Source organism: Dryobates pubescens, chromosome 25 (assembly GCF_014839835.1).
Source record: "Dryobates pubescens isolate bDryPub1 chromosome 25, bDryPub1.pri, whole genome shotgun sequence".
Taxonomy (NCBI): Eukaryota; Metazoa; Chordata; class Aves; order Piciformes; family Picidae; genus Dryobates; species Dryobates pubescens.
In genome coordinates, this window is record NC_071636.1 from 10,975,896 (window position 1) to 10,995,903 (window position 20,008).

At 40.6% G+C, this 20,008-nt stretch overlaps 1 protein-coding gene across 1 annotated transcript in view; it reads left to right on the forward strand.

The window, feature by feature from the left end:
* Positions 1 to 19,661, forward strand: part of ADGRD1 (adhesion G protein-coupled receptor D1) — a 158,489-nt gene extending 138,828 nt beyond the window's left edge. The window contains 4 exon segments of the mRNA XM_054173241.1: positions 14,361 to 14,487; positions 15,331 to 15,372; positions 18,070 to 18,162; positions 18,860 to 19,661. Coding sequence (XP_054029216.1) covers positions 14,361 to 14,487; positions 15,331 to 15,372; positions 18,070 to 18,162; positions 18,860 to 18,955 — 358 coding nt within the window. The 3' untranslated portion in view covers positions 18,956 to 19,661.
* Positions 19,662 to 20,008: the final 347 nt, after the last annotated feature.

Genomic DNA, 20,008 nt, shown 5'->3' on the forward strand with positions numbered 1-20,008 from the left:
GTATAAAAGGTGCCAGAATGCACAGGAGTTGGGTCAAAGACACTGTTAGCCACGTGATATTGTGGCATATGGGAACAATGCAGGTGTGATGTGTCCACCCCATGGCAAAGTCATCTAAAGGACAGCAGTTCTTTATTTTAGAATTATAGCAACAGTCAGAAACAGCTTTGAAGTTCACATTCTACTGTCTTAAACATTTTCTAATTGTTTTTAGCTTTCAGTCTTTTAACATCTGATTTTAAGCCATGAAAATACCAGTAGGAGGAGGACAATGTTATGAGTCATGGCTTTATGCCTGGTACCAGTGTAACAATTAAATGTTGGCCATTCATCATGAAATGGTACAATTCACTGTGAACAGCAACAACTTCAAGAGTTTGCTTGAACTGCTGCATTTACATCCTTGGTCTAATTTATTATCCTAAAATTCTGTGTCAGCTTTATGCAGAATAATAAGACAAATATTGTAGTAATACCACTGCATAAAGTAAATGCTTATTTAAGCATGCACCTTCTACAGAGCTCTAGGCAACCTTGTTAATCAACACCCAGTCTGACACAGCTCTGTGTTAAGTGTGATTTACATATATTACTGACAACGCTCTCTCAAAGTAAAATTGAATAAAAGATAAAAATATGGCTAATTACAACAAAGAGAAGTTCATCTTCCAGAATCAAAAGTCCTTTTGAACTTTTAGTTACTGTTTTCAGGTAAGGAAAGGAATGCCATTGACTATAGCTATGTTGCAAGTGTTTTGGAAAGAGAAATTGGAAATGATGTCAAATTCTTTTTAATTACAAAAGATGAGGCAGAAACATACTTTTTTGTGTGTGCAAGAAACTGAAACCCACTGAACAAAACCACCTCCAAAAGGCAGTTAAGTCAGATGATAATTGAAAGCATGAGAATGTCATGAATGGTGAGATTTTGGAAGTGAGCTTCTGTAATTATAAAGAGCCACGTTCTTTAACTCCACTGTGCGTATTGGCCCCAGCAAGGCTCACGTAGCTTCTCCAGCTACCCTCCCAAGTTCATTGCTTTATTTTAATATAGATAGTAGTAAGCTAGGGAATGCCTGAATACAGTAAAAGAACAAAGAAGCCTTGGGTGTTCTCATCTGAGTAAGGATAGTAAAGATTCAGATTAGTTGTTCAAAAAAATAATCAGCAATAAGACAGCCATAAATATGTATGGAGCAACACAAAGGAGCCTGTGAGGACCTGTTGTCTGAGCCTGCTTTACAGAGCAAGAGAATCAGGAAACCCTAAACTCAGAAACTGAAAAATATATGGCCACTGGGTCTGTTTCTTGACAGGCTGGACAGATGGGCAGAATCCAATGGCATGAGATTTAACACATCCAACCTTAAGGGAAGTTGCTGACAGGCAGAGGTTGGTCTCTTCTCCCAGGCAGCCAGCACCAGAACAAGAGGACACAGTCTCAGGCTGCACCAGGGGAGGTTTAGGCTGGAGGTTAGGAGGAAGTTTTACACAGAGAGAGTGATTGCCCATTGGAATGGGCTGCCCGAGGAGGTGGTGGAGGCACCATCACTGGAGGTGTTCAGGAGGAAACTTGATGGAGTGTTTGGTTGCATGGTTTAGTTGATTAGGTGGTGTTGGATGATAGGTTGGACGCGATGATCTTGAAGGTCTCTTCCAACCTGGTCTATTCTATTCTATTCTATTCTATTCTATTCTATTCTATTCTATTCTATTCTATTCTATTCTATTCCATTCCATTCCATTCCATTCCATTCCATTCCATTCCATTCCATTCCATTCCATTCCATTCCATTCTATTCTTCATTTTCTTAATGTATATGGAACTGCAACCATAGCCAATACTGCATCTTTCTAAAGCAAAGTGCTTGAAATAGTTCCAGAAAGAGCCTCAGGCAGGTGCACTGGCACTGGGGCAGCTCCCCAGCAGCCATCTGCCTCTGCAGCCAGCCTGCACCCCATGAGACAGTTAACTAGCACCTTGCAAACCTCCTGCTCCTGGAGACCTCACCAATATTGCCAAGGAATGGGGAAGAACAGAGGAGTGGACCAGAGCCTGGATGCTATAAGGAGGTTAGTAGGGAAGCACACAGATTTTTCCGTGTTTTCTGTTTGCAAGGAGGTCCTTGGGAGAAGGTGGGAATTGAACCAGTTTTGATTTTGGCAAATTGGAAAATACTTTTGTTTAAGTTTTTGAACTGGGCATTTCTGCAAGTGCTACATCAGCTATGACATTGCCTTTGCTAAACACTATAAACCACGTATGTTTCCTGGCTTCTTTAATGCCACCTTAATAAGAAATGCAGGTCTCCACATTACAATGTGGCACAGTTGAATGCTTTTCTGCCATTTATGCTCTCCTCCAAAGCAGCAGTCCCTAGCAGTTTTTAGAAAGCAGACAGCAAGGCAGTATGACTGTAGTTGTAGTTCAGCAATTATTTTTTTCCCCCTTATGTACATTTTAGACAGGCGATCAAGCAACTGTAGGGCTATTTATTTGCCACCACTGCAGTTAAAGCTCATATGAACCATTACACAGAAAATTACTTTTCTTTCTCAGTTTATATGCTTGACCTTGATAGCTTTGCTGTTCGCTGGTACTGTTGCCATGGAAATGGGAGAATGATTTTTCTGTTGATATCATTGCATAATTAGAGGTCACCGAGACTGTTTAGGTCAAGAGATCATTTTCAGAGTTCAGCTTCTTGGGGTGGGGGTGGAGTGTGAATGTTATTCTACAGAAATTTTGTGTATGGGCTGATGGGATTGTTAATTTGTCATCCTAAATTAAACTATGAGCCCTGCTGAGTTCAAGCTAAGAGCCAGAAATATTTCCCAAACCTTCAGATTCCAACAAGCCCTGTGTCTGTCAGGTTGCTTTTCTTGGGTGTTCCCATGCATGCAGAACTACCAAGCTATGAAGCTTGTTGCCACTTGTCAGCTGAACAGTGCTAACTGGCTGTGTAATTGCTCCTGACCATTTTGAATTGTGTGTAAAGCACAATCATTTATACTGGTGAAAGCCTCTGGGAATGGAGTCTCTCCAGTGTATAGCTAGCTGGTTTTAACCTAATGAGTTCTCTTTAAAAAGCCTCACATTTCTACAAGGACGGTTTAGGAAAGAACAGCTGTGAGCCTGTCCTTCTCCAGAGGACACAGAGAACATTTTGTTTCTCTTCAAACTGATAAACTCAAAACCTGTCCCATTTTTGGCAGGCCACATTTTCTAATCATTTTTGTTGCTTACCTCCAGAGTGTTGCCAGAGGACTGTGCTTTTCTTGACAGCTGATGCCCAAAGCTCAGCTTGATGCTCGAGTTCAGGCATCACCATCATGGAACACAAAATAGGAGCTACTTCTGATTTCTAATGTTGGTGCTTTGACATCCCAGTTGTCACGGGATGAGATCACTGGCTGCAACCTTATGGCTTGAAAAAATTAACTTTATAAACCATAGTTCATTATCTTTAATTAAATGAAGCTAGCTCTATGTTAACACCTAATCTTGTGCTTTGAACAAGTCTTGAGATATGTATGGAGAAAAAAAGGCCCCATCCCCATTTGCCACCTGCTTTGGCAAGCCAGACTAGATGTGTGGTGCCATACTGTGCCTGCTTCCTTTGCTTTTCTCTTTACAGAGGGATTTTTGAAAGTTCTGTCTGCCCATAGATTGTGAGCAGGTCTACCTTTTCTTTTTTTATATGCCCTTTCTTTCTCCCTGCATGTCCTTTCTGAGCAAGCCATACCCTTTCATATCACTATTCCAGTCATGTGAATTCTGCCCTCAAATCTCCCATTATGTAAGGAAAACGCAAACGCTATGAGGTCCTTTTCATAACTTCTGTAATTTGACAATCCCTCTTTATTAGTGCTGAGTCTGTCATCTTGGTCCACTGCTGGGCAAACAAAGATTTTCACTGCATGATATAATAACTATAAAAAAGGCTCAGGTGGCTGTAAATACTGCAAAAAGACTGATTTTCAGGATATTGTTTCAAGATGACTTGCAGAGATTTAGCCAATTAAAAATAGTAAGTGTTGGGCTAATGTAGATTCATGGCTCACACTGACACTGTACCTAGGGGTGGTACTCCATACAGAAAGCTGTCACAAGATGGAAGAAGTCCTGCACTGGGAGCTATGAAAACGGATGAAACAATGGAGACTGTAGTCGAAGAAATAATTAGGTGTGAATGCTGGAGAAAAGAAGTAGATGACATCTAGCCTAGTCCATCTGGCACCCACAGGCAGGATCTAGACCTTTGGGACATTTTCATTTCCTTGTCCTTGGAATAGGCAGGTAATGAGTTTTCTGAGAATAAGCTGTCGTAACAAATTCCTTCTCCTGGACTGACTCCAAAGCAGAGCTAGGCACTAGGTCCCCATTAGAATAAAGGGGTAGTCTGAAGGAACATCTGTTTTCACATATGCAGTGCATCCAGAGCAGCCAAGGTTAGATTATCCTATTCAGATGTTGTTCCCATAACTAAATGTATGGTCATATTTGGCAATTAATTATTTGATATCTTTGCCTGATCTAGAAGCATAAATTGTACCATAAACTTTTTGAACTCAGGACAAGCTTGTGGCCAACCATGTATGGATAAACCCAATTGCTCCTGCATAGTTTTTATTGCCTGATGGTAAGAAAAAAAAAAGGCTGCACTTCTCCTGGGTGCAAACTGAGAAAAACAGGAGTAAAAACCCTGCCTCTTAATAATAGCTTGCTATCCAAAAAAGATCTGATCCATTAGAATGTGGCCATTTATTTCCTTTTTAGAGCAAAAAATGAATCCCTCCAGACTTCCCAGTCAGTCTGGTTTTGTAAGCCCATTAAAGACCCCCTGAAGTGGAAGTCTTCCCCCCCCACCCCCACCCCTTACCTCCTTTAAAGTAACTCCCAAATCAACTTTTAACAAAGAACTGTAAGAAACAGGGAAGTGAACAGTTTGTGTTCAAGAAACCATGAATCCTCACTATTGTAAGGATGAGGGCTTGTTCTTTTCCTTTTTCTTTTAGGCAGCTTGTTCTTTTCCTTTTTCTTTTAGGCTGCTTTCATTTTCCACATGCTTTTCTGAGAATGTGACTATTTTGACACCTTACTGTCGTTGTCAATACCAACTCCTGGGAAATTTGTCCTGTCACCCATTACCAGAGTCTGCCATGACACATTTTTTAGCAGCCACAATTGTTTGACTTCCAAAGGATGTAATGTGTGACTGAAGCAAACAGCCACCCCTTTAGTCTACCTGGATTTGAAAGAAATGCATCACTGACTGTGAATTTATTACAAAGAAGGACTGCATCATTGCTCACCTGTGAAGGTGCTCAGACAATCTTCAATGATCAACTAAGTGGAAATATTGAAACTGAATGTTCTTTCTAGAGGTTGCTGTGTGAAAAGAGGAAACATTTTCCATTACACTGGGGCTGTGCCGGAGGTTCAAGTGATGCTCCAGTAGAAGCAGAACATGAAAGCAAGCGCAGAGAGACACAATGTTTTGATGGTTAAAGCATAAATCTGCAACAAGACTATTCACTGGCACAGATTCTCACTCACCTTTGAAAAAACAACTTCACTAAGGACAGGGAAGCTTTTGGGTATCTCTTGGGAATGAATACATGGACAACTGGGTATCCAGGGGTACAAAGACTCTCCGAGCAGGGTCTAGATCTCCTCATTCAAATTCCTTCTCCTTGTTTGGATGTGAACTTTCTTTTACTGTGACTGCAAGCTCTTGTTTTCCTTGATGACTCAGTGGCAAAGTTCAGTGGAAAATTAGCTCTAACCTCCAGCTTGGGGACAGAAAAGTAGAAAATGCTGTCTCAGCAGCAGTGGAGTGAGAGAATTAGTGTCAAAAAATGTTGGAAAGAGGAATTTTAGAAAGAGAATGGAAAAATCCCACTGCAAGTTCAGTTCCCCTGGGAAAATCATAACCACCGAAAATTCAGCTTGAAAGAACATTACATTTTAATTCTTTATACTCTTTTAATAGCTTGCATTAAAGACAAGGAGAAGGACATGTTTTAGTTAAGTACTTACCACTTACTTTGGGGAAGTGTTTCTTTTTTTCTTTTGTAGTTTTGGGATCAGGAAGTGATAGACATGACATTGGACTTGATCTGTGGGAGGCCTCAGCAAGACAGAGATTTCTAAATCCCTGGTTAGATGCTGAAATCAAGTCAGTGCTGCTAGCCCCTGGAATTGCCTTCTCAACATTAAAATTCTCAAGGTACCCCCCTTCAGGTCATGTCCGTTATTTTGTCAGGCTTGATGGGGGTTTGAAGTGAGGCTTGGATTTCACTCCCTACTTCACTGAATATTTAATATAAAATAAGAAATATTAATAAAGCAAGGATTAGGTAGGACTCTCCTGAGAGAGAAGTGCCTCCTGACTGATCTGTGGAGTACACCTTCCCACTCTGACCCAGTGAATATTTAATTATTTAGTGTAAGCTGAACAGGTTCAATAGGCAAGAATGAGCTTCAAGCAGGGAGTTAAAATGTTCTTCTAGAGAAAAGGGAACTGCAGTCCCTGAGGCAGAAGAGTGGTTTGAGCGCAGACCTCCCATATTCTGGGCAGATTCTCTGTCTGTGACAGGCAGCTTTAGCTGTTGGGAAGTCTTATGAGAAGCACCACTTCTTTGGCATCATCTGCCTTCTTGTGAGGGTCTGTGTTGTGTGGGCTGGGTATTTTCCACTGAACCTAACAGAAGAGGAGTAATACCACTTCCCTTCCCACTCACATGATAAAAAATCAATCTGAAATAGTTGCTGTTGCTGCCTAGATTTTTTTTTTCCTCATAGCTGCAATACTTTTGACTAGCAGCATCTTCCCTGCATTATATACGGCATCTGCCAGAAAGCAATGATCTGAAGTGTCTGCAAATATTTCTTACTCTATTTCACAGCATTGCTTTGAAAGGGCAAATAACAAATAATAAAATGGGGAATAGCATCTGCAAGGGGTTTGTTTTGTTTTGTTGTTTCTCTTTTAATTTATTATAATTGTGCCTAGAAATCACCTGAGATTAGGGTAGTAACTGTCTATGTGCTAATTAAAAGGCGTTCCTTGTTCCATCAGCCTTATTGTCTATACAGCCAAGAAAGAGTAGGAGGAGAAAAAAAGCTCATGTGTGTTTTGGAGGAGTTCGTGAGCTACTGCTCAGTGACAGGGGCAGAATTAAAATACCCTGTCTGTCCTTTCGGAGATGAGAGCTCTACACTTTAGATCAAGATGTCTAGCAGAGTTCAGAGATTAATTTCCTTTTGAAAAAAAACCACACAAATACCTACTCTCAATGTCACACACATGCAACATGCAGAGTAAATTGGTTGCTAAGTTTGAAGGGGTCCCAAGTGATTTGATGCTCAAGCCTCACTTGTGCTCCTCTGCTGAGCTACTTATACCACCCACAGTGCCTTACTCTGCTGAGACTTGATTGTCTTTTTATTGAGGAGTGAAAGGGAGCTTGATCCTTTAGACTTCAAATTACATCAGTGGCTTTGGATCTTGTGTATGTTCTCATTGAAGCTCGTTGGTTAGCTCACTACAAAAATTGCGTCATTATCGGTATTCTTCCACTCGTCTGTTGTTGGTAGCAGCTCACCACCTAAGTCACTGAGTGTTGGGTTTGCTCCTTGGAGAATCAGGCAACAAAGTGAGCAGCAGCACTTCTGAAAGCTGTGGTCAGAAAACTGCCACTCCTTAGTCACCAGTGGGACTGAAAGCCTGAGTGCTGGTCAGAAGGAGCAAAGGTGCATGTTGGAAGTGCTGCTGAACGTGAATGAAAAATGTTTTCATTCAGAGCCAGAATTTCTACATGTGGTTTCCCAGCAGCTCTCCAGCTTCCAGCGCCAGGGTTAGTGAACTCTGCTTGTAACAAATGGGAAACTGAAGCTAAATTCAGTTTCCCCCAGCATTAGTTTTAAATGTTACTTAGAGGATTTGGGATTTATTTATTTTTATATAAAGTACAAAGGATATTGCTGACAGTGACTAGTGAAGAGTTTAAGAAACAAGAGAGAGATTTCAGTTAAAAGGCCTATTTGTCAGGGTAGCAATTTTGGTGAATTGTTGTGAAGGATTTTTGCTTTTTTTAGACAGTATTTCCTCCAATTATTATATAAACTTGGCTTCTGGGTCTGAGTTTAGTTCTTACTTCAGCAGGCATCATGATGGAGAAGTGCATGTCAGAAGTCTTAAAAGGATTAGTGCTCCATATATAAGCAGTAAAATTGATTTGTGAATTAGGGGTTCCCTTCACAGAAGTAATAAAGTTTTCTTTCTGCAAGCAGTGAAATTTCTTTCTTGTAGCTGTCAGTGGAGTTGTTCTGCATCAGTGTAAGATATTGACAGTCTGCTCAGGGCAATAGCAGAAAAGGGCAGAGATTAAATAAGGGAAAGGGAGCAATCTCAATTGAGTGGAGCTATTCCAAACCAATTGCAAATACAATAAAACTATAAGGCCCAACCTTGCTCTTGGTGAAATGCTCCTAGTAACTTCAACAGTGCAGTAATTTTATATGACATTGGTAATGAACATATATCACAGAGGTGCTGAAACCTTTACTTCTTGAATGCCAGGACATCCTTACAGCTATGATAATTATTGAACTCAGAAAACTTCCCTTCCTCTATGGATTGATCAGGATCTCAGCTGGTATAAAGCACAGACTAGCGGTCCATCTGGCTGAGCTACATACACAAAATATTGAAATCCTGCACTGATATGAATGCTGAAACAAAAGAAACCAAACAAAGGGTGGGAGATCTTTAGTGGGCAAGGTTTGTTGCTTCTTAGGAATTAGAATCTCTTAATGTAAGAAGGGGGGAGTGGGGGAAGAGGGGAGTGAATAGATGAAAGACACTTTTTTTTTCAACAGATTTAAATGGTGAGTTCATGTTAAATGAACAGCCTGATTAACAGGTTAAGTTGATGTTGCTCCTGCAGGAAGTATATCAGAAAACTAAAGATTTTCTAAGAATTCCCCACCCCAAGAACAGGATTCATGCATGAGTGCTCGGGTGAGTGGCATGATGTATGAACTTCCAAGGACCAGCAGTGTCTGCAGAGCAGCCTCTTCAGGTCCAGTAGCAATGGATGTGGTACTGTGCAGCATGGATGCATTGCTGCTTGCTTTTTGCAATGAACAACCACCCAAACCTGAATGAAATCAAGTCATGCCAAAGTGGTTCCTGATGAGTAGTGACTCAGAAGTCTCTGCAGGCCACAGGAGGAGATTTTTAGTGTTGGGGCAGAGTAAGCCACAACCCTATGTGCAAACTGAACTGATAGATAGGCTATATACAGCTAGTGATATCCCAAAGGCTATTCCATACACACTGGATATAAAAATTTAATCAGACTCAAGATATTTTTGTGTTTCCAGAACTTCTCTATATTATGAAGTAATAACAGGAGAAAAGAAATCTTTTGTTATGGTTTTGCTTTGTTCCTAAATAATTAATTCCAGGACTGATCATTCACTGTATGTAGATGCAGAGAGACAAAAACCTCACCAGATTTGATGTTATTAGACTGCAGAAGAGTAACAATACCTGATTTTTTTATAGTGTATGTGAGAAACAGGCTTGTTGGTTACTTCCAATTTCACAGGCCAGAGCATGAGAAGGGGCACACAGGAGAAATTTAGAGGGACATTTATAAGGCAATAGCCATCCTGTTGTCTGATACATTAGGGCACAAGGACAGAGAAAGAGTTTAGCAAGGTTTATGAAGTCCTGGTGGGACAATATAAAGCCCAAGTGATGGTAGTGAGTTCTTTTTTAAGGTTGCACAGTTAAGCCATGCAGTATTCCTTCTCCAAAAGCAACATGCATTTGATTGCACTCTGTATCTTAGTGTACTAGAACTAATCTACTAAAATATTCATGTAGCAAAGAACAATGGGAGTAAAAAAAAAATAAAGTATGTGCAGTGTGTCAGAATTAATGTGCCTAGTGGAACATTAACTTTTGTATTTCCAAGACTTTTTAACCTTGCCACCTTAATGATGTTCTGATGCAGCATTTTACAGTTAGTGTTTTTCTCTTTTAAAGTTCAAAGACAAAATGAAATAAGGATGGGAATGGGAGGGGTAAATGGAAGAAAATAAAAGAGAGGACCAGAAATAATAGAGCTGAGTCCTTTCCTCGGTGAGTAAAGTTCATAAACACTTTGAACTAATAGTTTCAAACAGAAGATGAAATTCAGAGCATGGAAGCATAGAAAGCTATGTGGTAATTAGACACACACGCACAAAAAAGACTTAATGAGATTTAAGTGATACATATGCAGAGCTGACCCTTAGATAGTCTTAAATGAATTCTACCTTCACATGGCTGCTCTTCTAAATGGATGTGCATGAAACATTTATACATTTGCATGAAAAATCCCATGTCTGCCTTTTGTTTTCATTTTTAGCTCTGTATTTCTGCTGCTCATGTGCAGACTGAGCAGTCTTTATTAATACATTGTTTTTTACATTACATAAGGCATGTCTGATGTGCAAGGCTCCTGAAACAATCCAAACTGTAAGAATGATTTTGAAAACATTGAAACTGAGTATCTGTCTCCATTCTGCCTCCAACTACAAATTACAGATGAAGCTTTTTGCGCTCTGACTCAAAAATAAATAGTGAAAGCTTATTTCTGACAACAAACTGGCTAGGGAAAATTATATTCCAAACTGTAAATGTTACAAAAATTGGAAGTGTGAGAACAAAAGAGAAAAAAGGGTGGTTTGTAATGAAGACAGTTTCACAAGCGCAGCTGTGTTGGGCATACTAATCAGTCGCTGTATAAAAGTTAGAGAGAACAGCTAAAACATCATGGAATCTGAACGTATCTAATCTATCTGCCAGGTGTTTCTGTGTCTTTCCCCCTAGTCTGCCCCGAGACCTGCAGCAAAAGGGCTCTGTAGGATGATATCAGCCTTTCTGCAAAAAGTTCATTGCAGGAGGTGATCTGCTGGCTGCTTCTCAGAGTCTTATGTCTTATGATAGAGTTGAGGTGATGAACTTTTAATCTTAGCAGCAAAATATCCAGAAGCATTCTTGATCCGTGAAAATAAATGCCCGGCAGTTGTTTTCAAATGATATCTTTTAAAGTGCGTTTGTAAATTAAAGAGGAGAACTCAAGCTTTTAGGTATTCCATTTTCCAGCTGAATATACTCTTTGCAGAATTAAATGGAGTTGTGCAGAAATATTCATGGTCAAGGACATAAAGATATGAATTAGTACAGCAAAATAGTTAAAAACCTATATTCTTCCCCAACCCAGAAGCCTCTGCAGTTCTTCAACACACACTTTTAATCAGGGATATAATAAAGTGTGTGCTCAGGTCATTCAAATGAACAAGATGTCTTGTCTCTGAGTTTAATTAAAAGATTTCTTCTTTGAATTGTGTTGTACAAAATTCTCATTTGGTTTATGTTTGTTGTAATTACAAGCAGTCTCTCATCATGAAGTTCTATTTCATTTCTCTCCTGATCCTGTACTTTTATCTGTACAAGAGGGTAAAAGACACAAGTAGGACATTAATCACCCTAAAACAACTTTCTCTCTTGCATAGGCTTCCAGCTAAAGAGAGACCTGCTGATTTCTGAAAAAAAATATAGCTTCATCAAGAATGGGCTGACTTTTAGTTTCTCACTACCTTAAATTCCTTCTTAGCTTCTTTATCTGTAGTTGTACCCTGGATTAAATTGCATGGCCAACAGATTGAGAAAGGTGATTTGGCTACTTTGCTCCGTCAAGAACTTTCCAACACAGGACAGACATGGACCTGATGGATAAGGAGACTGAAAGAGCTCTCCTACTAGGACAGGATGAGGGAACTTGGGTTGTTCAGTCTGGAGAAGAGAAGGCTCCAAGGAAGACCTAGCAGTGGCCTTCCAGTACCTGAAGGGGGCCTGCAAGAATGCTGGGGGGGGGGACTGTTTAGAAGCCCTGGAGTGATAGGACGAGGGACAATGGTTTTAAATGAGAGTAGATTTGGACTGGATCCTTGGAGCAAGTTCTTTAGCATGAGGATGGTGGACCACTGCAACAGGTTGCTCAGGTCCCATCCCTGGAGATATACAGGGTCAGGCTGGACTGAGCAACCTGGTGTAGTAAAGGATATTCCTATTCACTGCAGGGGAGTTGGACTAGATGACCTTTGGAGGTCCCGTCCAACCCAAACCATTCTGTGATTTTATGAAATATTTTAAGCACCTATTTAATTGTGCATCTATCCCACAGACTACAACAGGAGTAAAGTTTAACTGTTTATAAGTGCTCTGGTAAGCAGGGAATGGGTCCTTCTGCCTGTTTGGTTCAAGATGTTTCACATGGAGACAGGTCCCTTTGTGTTTTTTGTCAACACCAACATTGTACTCAGCTGCCTAGGAGGAAGAGTTTGTCCTTTGATAGCTGTCACTGAAAATGTGGTGACTGGATGTGCAAAGGTTTGATGTCTGTTCATCCTTGACAGGCAAAATTGCACTGGGCTGTCTAGTTAGTAGTGTCCTGGCAGCAAGAATGTTTTGCCCTGTGGGAATCATAGTGGGGCTGGAGTGATTACAGAACAGACAAACACCATGAACTCTTTTGGGTTGCCCAGTGCTGTGAACTGGGTGTACAGCACTTCATGGGGGAAAATTGAAGGATGACTTATTAACTTCCCTGGGCACCTGGCCCTGCTCTATTTCATACCTGCCTATACTGCATCAAATTGATGTGAAAATGAGCTATAGAGGTGGTGGTTGTTTTAATCAAAAATCTGGAGGGACTGGAAGGACTACAGGGGTCAAGCAGAGTGATTGTTCTCTGAATACATGCTCCCATCGTTCACCACATAAATTACTGGGGAATTCCTGCACAAGTGGCTGCATCTCAGTTGTCAGATGTAACAGTCCACAACAGAGAGATCTTCTCTGAATTTAGAAGATCCTTTTTAGATTACAAGGACTTGCATACAGTAATCCTGGTGCTCCTACTTTAATGTGATTATACTAGAAACGCTCTGTAGGGCTATTACTATGATACTCTTGAAGTCAACATTACAGGGTATACTCAGACACAAAAGTACAATTCTTCAGAACAATTCATTAGCATGAATCAGAGTCGATGCTCTGAGAGCTTCATAAGGAGAAGACAATTGTGTGGGATAAGCAATAATCTTTGTGCCTGCCTTTCTTGGAAGTGGCTGAGTAGTATTCAGTTACAGAGAGACATTAAGCAATGTTGATGTCAAAGCAGAGAAAAGATACAAGAATTGCTAATACCTCTTCTACAGGGTCCTGGCTGCTCTGTGAGGTTTTGGTTGCCCTCAATTCCTGTTACAGATGTAGAAAATGAGCTCCTTGTGGAGCCAACAAAGAACCAAAGTTCTTTGGTGTTTACTGTAGAAGGCTATGAATATACTGAAAAGACCTAACTGTGATCTCACAACCCCAAACACAATGTTTCTCTTTTCTCTGTGGTTCCCTTTGTCTACTCTTTATACAAAATTTGGTCTATAGAATTCTGCTACTGCAGAAAACTTTCTGTGATCATTTAATTCTCCGGGATACCACATAATCTTCAACTCTAACAAATTTCCTGCACACAACTCATCAAGGAAAGCTCAAAACCCTCTCATAATTTCTCAGTGCTGTTAGCTTCTCAGCTGTCACACCATCTTTTATTGGAATTCTGCCAATTCCTCCCAGCTAAGCAGAGTGAACATATATCACAAGGGACCTCCAAGAAGCACAGGATATTTCAGTATGGTTCTCTGAATCGAGTCTGAACAAAGCAGGATAGTGGCAGAATAATACTGGGGTGTTAGAGGATTTGACAGAGGTACATCAAGTTTCTTCCTGTTTTTGATGATTAATACTCCCAAGTTACTTTCTAGAAGAGAAATACCATATTGTCTTGACTCCACTGTAGTGATAAGCAAATGGATTTTTTAGGTGCTGTAGAGTGGGTTTGGTTTTCCCATGTGATGCTGCCTTTGTTCTCTTTGTGATGCTGCCCTCTGTTTTTGTCTCTTACACTTGACTCCTCACTGATGAAGTGATACTTCACTGTAAACTGATGATAAGGCTGCAGTAGTTATGTGACCGTCTCTCCATCTCTTCCCCTGCACCCCCATTTACTTACTCCCAAATTGTATTTATCCCATGTGACACTAAAGTTCTGTTACCCCAGTTTTCACCGATGAGGAATGAGTAGCTCAGAGACTTGCCCACTGAAAGAATTTTATGGTGAGGAGAGTTGCACATACTCTGTCTTACTGCCAGGACATCACTGACAAATACCTTGTATGTGGGCTACAATTTCTTTCACTCTCTCATCACATTTCATCTTTTCATTTTCTCTTTCAGACTAACAGCTAAAGCTGTTGCTGTTCTCTTACCAATCTTGGGAAGCTCATGGATCTTTGGGGTTTTGGCTGTCAATGCTCATGCATTAGTTTTTCAGTATATATTTGCTGTTTTCAATTCACTACAGGTAAGTGCCTGGTGGGAAGGGTTGTGGCTACTGAACTGCTGCTGAGATCATATAAATGGATCATTAGTGATGTTTTCACATGCTTGTGTTTGCTGGATTTTGTTCTATGTTCCTTCCTCGCTCTTTTAAGTCTGTAGTGACCATGCAGTGCTGGCAATTGTTTAGCCTCTGTGTGAACAGAACCTTTATCCCACTCCTTAGTGTTTCCAGTAGCTATAATTGAGACAGAGAAATGACATTCATTCTTCCAGCACCATGTACCAAAGGCAAGATCCTTCAGCAGAGACACCAGAACAATCTTTCAGTGTCAGTTAGAGGCTTCACTACTGAAGCTAAATGCAAGTGAACAGAAGTTTGTGGGGAAAGTGTAGCATAAGGAGAAGAGTGGAGCTATTCTGCATGCTGCAAGTGACTCTTGCAGGCAACCAACTAGATCCTCATCTTCTTCAGAGACCAGCCCAGAGAAATATCTGTGTTCAAGAGCGAATGTAAGCATCTGCTTAGCTTTAAGCAGACATTTCAGCAGAGGCATAATTCTATGGTGTGTTGCAATTCTTTTCTGAATAACAATTACAATCCCAGAATTCCTGCATCTCTTCAGCAAGATTTTTTCCTTTAGCACCCCTAAGTTTAGGATGTGTTGTTTCACAGGAAAAGGTCCACAGTAAAGCTTCACAGTAACCTAATGCTGCAGGTGTCCCCAGTTTAACATGGGTCACAGTTTTGCCTGCTTTTTGGTATATATACATCTCCAGCTACTTTATATAATACTGTGAGACATACCTTACTGTATTTCATTCTTTACAGTCAGTCTTCACCCTTCTCCTTTTCATCTGTTTTCAGGGATTTTTCATGTTCCTGTTTCACTGTCTTCTGAATTCAGAGGTATGTAACCAAATGGTGCTAACAAATGCAGTGTTACCACATCCAAGTAATATGTGCAAAGCAAGAAAAGACTTTCTCCGCTATCTCTGCCTGCTATGCCACTGCTTTCTCTTTCCTTTCAATTAATATAAGACAGTTAATGACTTCAAAACAGCTGGCATTTTGACCCGTGCTTGACATTCATTTTATTTAACATAAGAAAGGATTAAAACCAGAAAAGGATAAAGCAGCTGAAGACTGAGGAGAGAAGCACTCCTGAGGGCTGGAAGGGATGAGCAGGCTATGGGCTGTGCTGATAAGGGAAGATGCTTTGACAGTGGGAGCAGGACTCATTCTGCAAGTCCTCATTGGAGGGCCTTTGGCTCTGCAGTTCCAGAGAGGAAAATAAATATCATTCTCAGAAAAGCATACTTTTGGATGTTGCTCGTCCAGGCCCTAGTGGAAAACCAAACAAAGTGGAACACATTCTAGGTATTTTTCTTGGCAGGAACTTCTGGATTTCATAGTGGATCAAGAGGCATCTTTTTGCATTAAGGCTGTCCCAGAGCAACTGAAGTAAAGTCAAGGGAAGGCGTATGTGCACAGGGCTTGTGGAGACCATCTTTGCTGCGTCTGGAGCTTGCAGTCACCTCTCCCTTCATGGCAGATAGCAGAAAACACTTGGTAGCATTTATTGCTGATAACAGAAGTTGCTTATGAAAACCATTTCCAGCACACTGACAGGGGGCACAGCTCAGTGAATCCCCACATGGCTTTGATTGTCCCACAGCTGTTAAGTAGCTTTGACCCATAGCCTGCTGCTTCTTCCTGTGCGACAATAGCACCCCACCTCTTCTGGGGAGACACTCTTTATTAATATTTGTCAACCTAACCAGTCTTGGTACATCAATACAATCTTTGCCACAATCAGTTTAGAGAGTCAGGACTGAGTATGAAGTTCTTGATCTTTATTGAAATCAACCAAAGTTAAGCGGGCAGGTTAAAGGTAAGGAGGAAAAATATTTCTTTATTCTATTTACCCTCAGGCTCAGAAAGCTTTCTCCCTGCTGTCAGGCTTGAAATGTCTGACATCAAATACAAATATTTGAATTGCTGCCATTTTTCCAGGTGCCTCATGAGAAATTAAATTCTGAAACTTTTCAGAATGTGGATCCTCAAAACCCAGGTGGGATACAGCTAATGTGAACTGTCATTTTCAGAGAGCAGGCCTTCTTGGCTCATCCTACACTCTGCATATCTAAAATATTTCCTCAGCTAAACTGCAAGACTTCTTCCTGAGAATGTCATTCTTCCCATAGAAGTAAAGCTCAGATACTGTAAAGAGAATTCAGCAGAGATTTCCAAGTGGTTGGGTTAAAAAAAAAATATCTTTATTCCCAGTGCACCTTGACAAGGAATGCACACAAAGAGAGAAGCAGAGGAGAACAGGTCTGATGGGGACTTGAGCAGTCTTTCCCACAGCACACGTCCAGTGTCACCCCTGACAGCTCAGTCATTGAAGCCCCTGGATTTCCCTTAGCAGTTTAGCTCTGTGCCTCACTATTGCCCCACCTGAATGATAGTTTTCATCTTTCTTAATGCAGTTGGAGCTTCTTATTTCCTGATTTAGCTGCTATAAATATAGAGTAGATAATTCCCTTTCTCTCTGCAGGAAAGGGAAGACTAAGACTGTCTTCTCTTAGCCTCTTCTTTTGATTAAACAACCTGCTCTTGTGCTTGCTTGACCTGTGATCATCCTCAGCACTCTCTTCAGAGTTATCTCAACTGATCCCTGGTTTTCCTGGGACAATAGACACAGTTCTTTGGCTGAGGCCATGCCAGTGTGGAATGGGAAGGAAAGATTATTTTGTGTGTTTTGCAGACTAAGCTCCTTCTGGCAAGATGTTCTTTATCATAACATCATAGCAATTTTCAATCACTTCTAGCCAGTAAGCCTTGATAAATCTCATCCACTTGTCTAAAGAATGACTGTCTTACCACCTTTGCTTTATGCAGCTGATTATCTTCACCTTGGTGCAGAACTTTCCTACATCTCTAGGGAATTTCATCCAACATCTTTAAACAATTTCAGTTTTCAAAAGGCTGGCAGCTGGTTGAGATCTCATGGCATACAGGTAGCGTGAGGGCTGTGTGAGCTCCAGGAGAGTCTGGCCAAAGGGAGGAGGCCTGTGGTCCAGCCTGGGTTAGAAAATGGGAAAGTGTCCTAGTGAGTGGCTGCAAATCAGTGTCATGGCACCTTATGAAATCTTTCACACCAGGACTGCAAGTATTGGGGATGTATGATTACATGCCTGGCAGTCTGGGGATTTTTTCTGTATTATTTTTTATTATTAAGAAGATGAATGGCCATACAGGCATACCTAGGAGGATGGGATAACCCTGATAGCATGGAAATGTTGTTAGCGAAATGAGACATAAATAAAAGCATACAAATGCTTTGCACTTAAAGTGTGGGTACATGGTAAGTAAAGTTACATTTTAAAGTAAGACCATAAATAACAAGAAGAACGAAGGGGCAGATTATTTAATGGGTTTTAGAATAGTTATGTTAATGTGGAGGAAGGAAAATGGGGACATGATTGCAGGTTGCAACAGTAAAAATAAACACAATCTTTTCAAAAAGAAATCTTCTACCTGTGTGGTTGTTTGGTTGTTGGTTTTTTTTTTTTCTTCCATTTTTTTCTTTTTCCCCCAAAGGTTAGAGCTGCCTTTAAGCACAAAACCAAGGTCTGGTCCCTTACCAGTAGTTCAACTCGAAACATCAATGTGAAACCCTTCAATTCAGACATTGTGAGTATTTCTCCTGTGGTTTTTCTTTCTTCCCCTCCCTATTGTATTTGAAATTGTGTTCCACATTACATTCTGTTGGAAAGAACAGGACACAAGAAAGCACCTGGGTATTTTTAGTACCTAACCTAATGCATGGTGTAGACAGGTGGAATCAGCAAATATTAACCTGCAGCTACAATATCTTTTTTGAAAGCAAAGAACAAAATTCTGCTTTCTGGTAAACTATCAAAATAAACAAAGGTTTATGAACCCTGGAGTACAGTTCTATGGGACTACTCCCACAGGTTGTAATGGCCTTTACATTATGCATTCAAGCAGCATTTTGGCAGCGATGATAATGGCTTTTTGATAGGGCAATTCTACATTTAAGCCTCTACATTTAAGCCTGAAGGATAAACTTTTAAATAAGTCAGCATGTGAACCTGATTTTCTAGCGCTCCTTAAATGGTCTTGAGGAAAAAGACATTTGTTCTTATAAAGAGCCAGACTTCTGAAGTACCAGGTACAGTTAAGTGATCTTTGTCAATCACCTGAGATCCTGGCAAGAACTGTTTAAGAATCCTTGACGGCATATTCTCTCAAGACTCTGCGACAACGCTGTAACGTAAACAGATGCTTTCAAGCTTTTATTTCATCTGGACAAGAGTGGCTTAGCAAAAATCAATAAATCTATTTTCAATATTGTTTTGTTTTCCAGATGACTGGGCACAGGCCAGGCACAAGTCCCACAAAGCTGAACACCTGGGATAAAAGCACCAATTCAGCCAACCGCATTGATTTATCAGCAGTCTGACAGCAATGCCAGCTTCTCAGTGAAAATCAAGCCATACATTCAGGACTTCTGACACAGTGTCCATCAGTTGTTTTGTTGTGTGTGTGTGGGTTTTTTTCCCCCTCACTGGTAGAAAACTACTTTTTAAATCACTGCCTAATAAATTGGAAATTGCCATGTTGTTCTGTTGAGTAAATAGCCCTTATCTGCTTGCCTTTGAAACTGTAACACACTCTACCACTTGGCTGTTAGCAATATCTGTAAAAACAACTAGCACAAATATACACTGGATGGTTTTGTCAGCAGTGATGAAAACACTAGGTACACAAAAAGAGCTTATTGCTATCTGAATCATTCCAGCTCCCTCATACCTCTGTAGAGGTATGAGGCAACATACCTCTGGAAAGATGGATTTTTATGCTCTAAAATGAAATGCTTCCCATTGTGATGTTGTAATGGGGCTGTTCTGGTCTTGCTGTGCACTCTCTGTTTACATTTATTACCTTACAGAATCCAATTATCAAAGTGAAGCTTATATCAAAATAGGTAGTGTGGTGATTAATTTAAATGCTACAAGGAAGCCAGGACTTGAGGGAGAGACCGTTTCCAGCTACTCAGCTCCCAGCAGGGGCACGGTATTAGCAAAGCTGACACAGCCATGCGTCTCTATGCACATCAACAATGTATGTAGCATGTAATACATGACCTATTAGTATGTTAGATAGCCCTGTTTACATCATATCTGTAAAAGACAAAAATGGCTAAGGTTGTCCTATGGCAGTCCGCAGACTATCACTGATCTGTGTCTGCTGACATACCGCAACACAAAATATTTGTCCTGCTTTGACTGAAGTTTTTGGATGCAATCAAAACCTGTCCATCAAGTTCATTGTGCAAATGCTCTGTATCTTTTGGAAACCAAAACCTGGCACTGTGACTTACTTATCTTTCTGCTTTTGCTGGTCAAATCGAGCCACAGAATCCTAATCACAAAAATGTAACAGGATGATCCACTGTGAAGACAGCCTGACTACAAATAAGTCTATGTATTGTTAACCTACTGGCAGTTTTCAA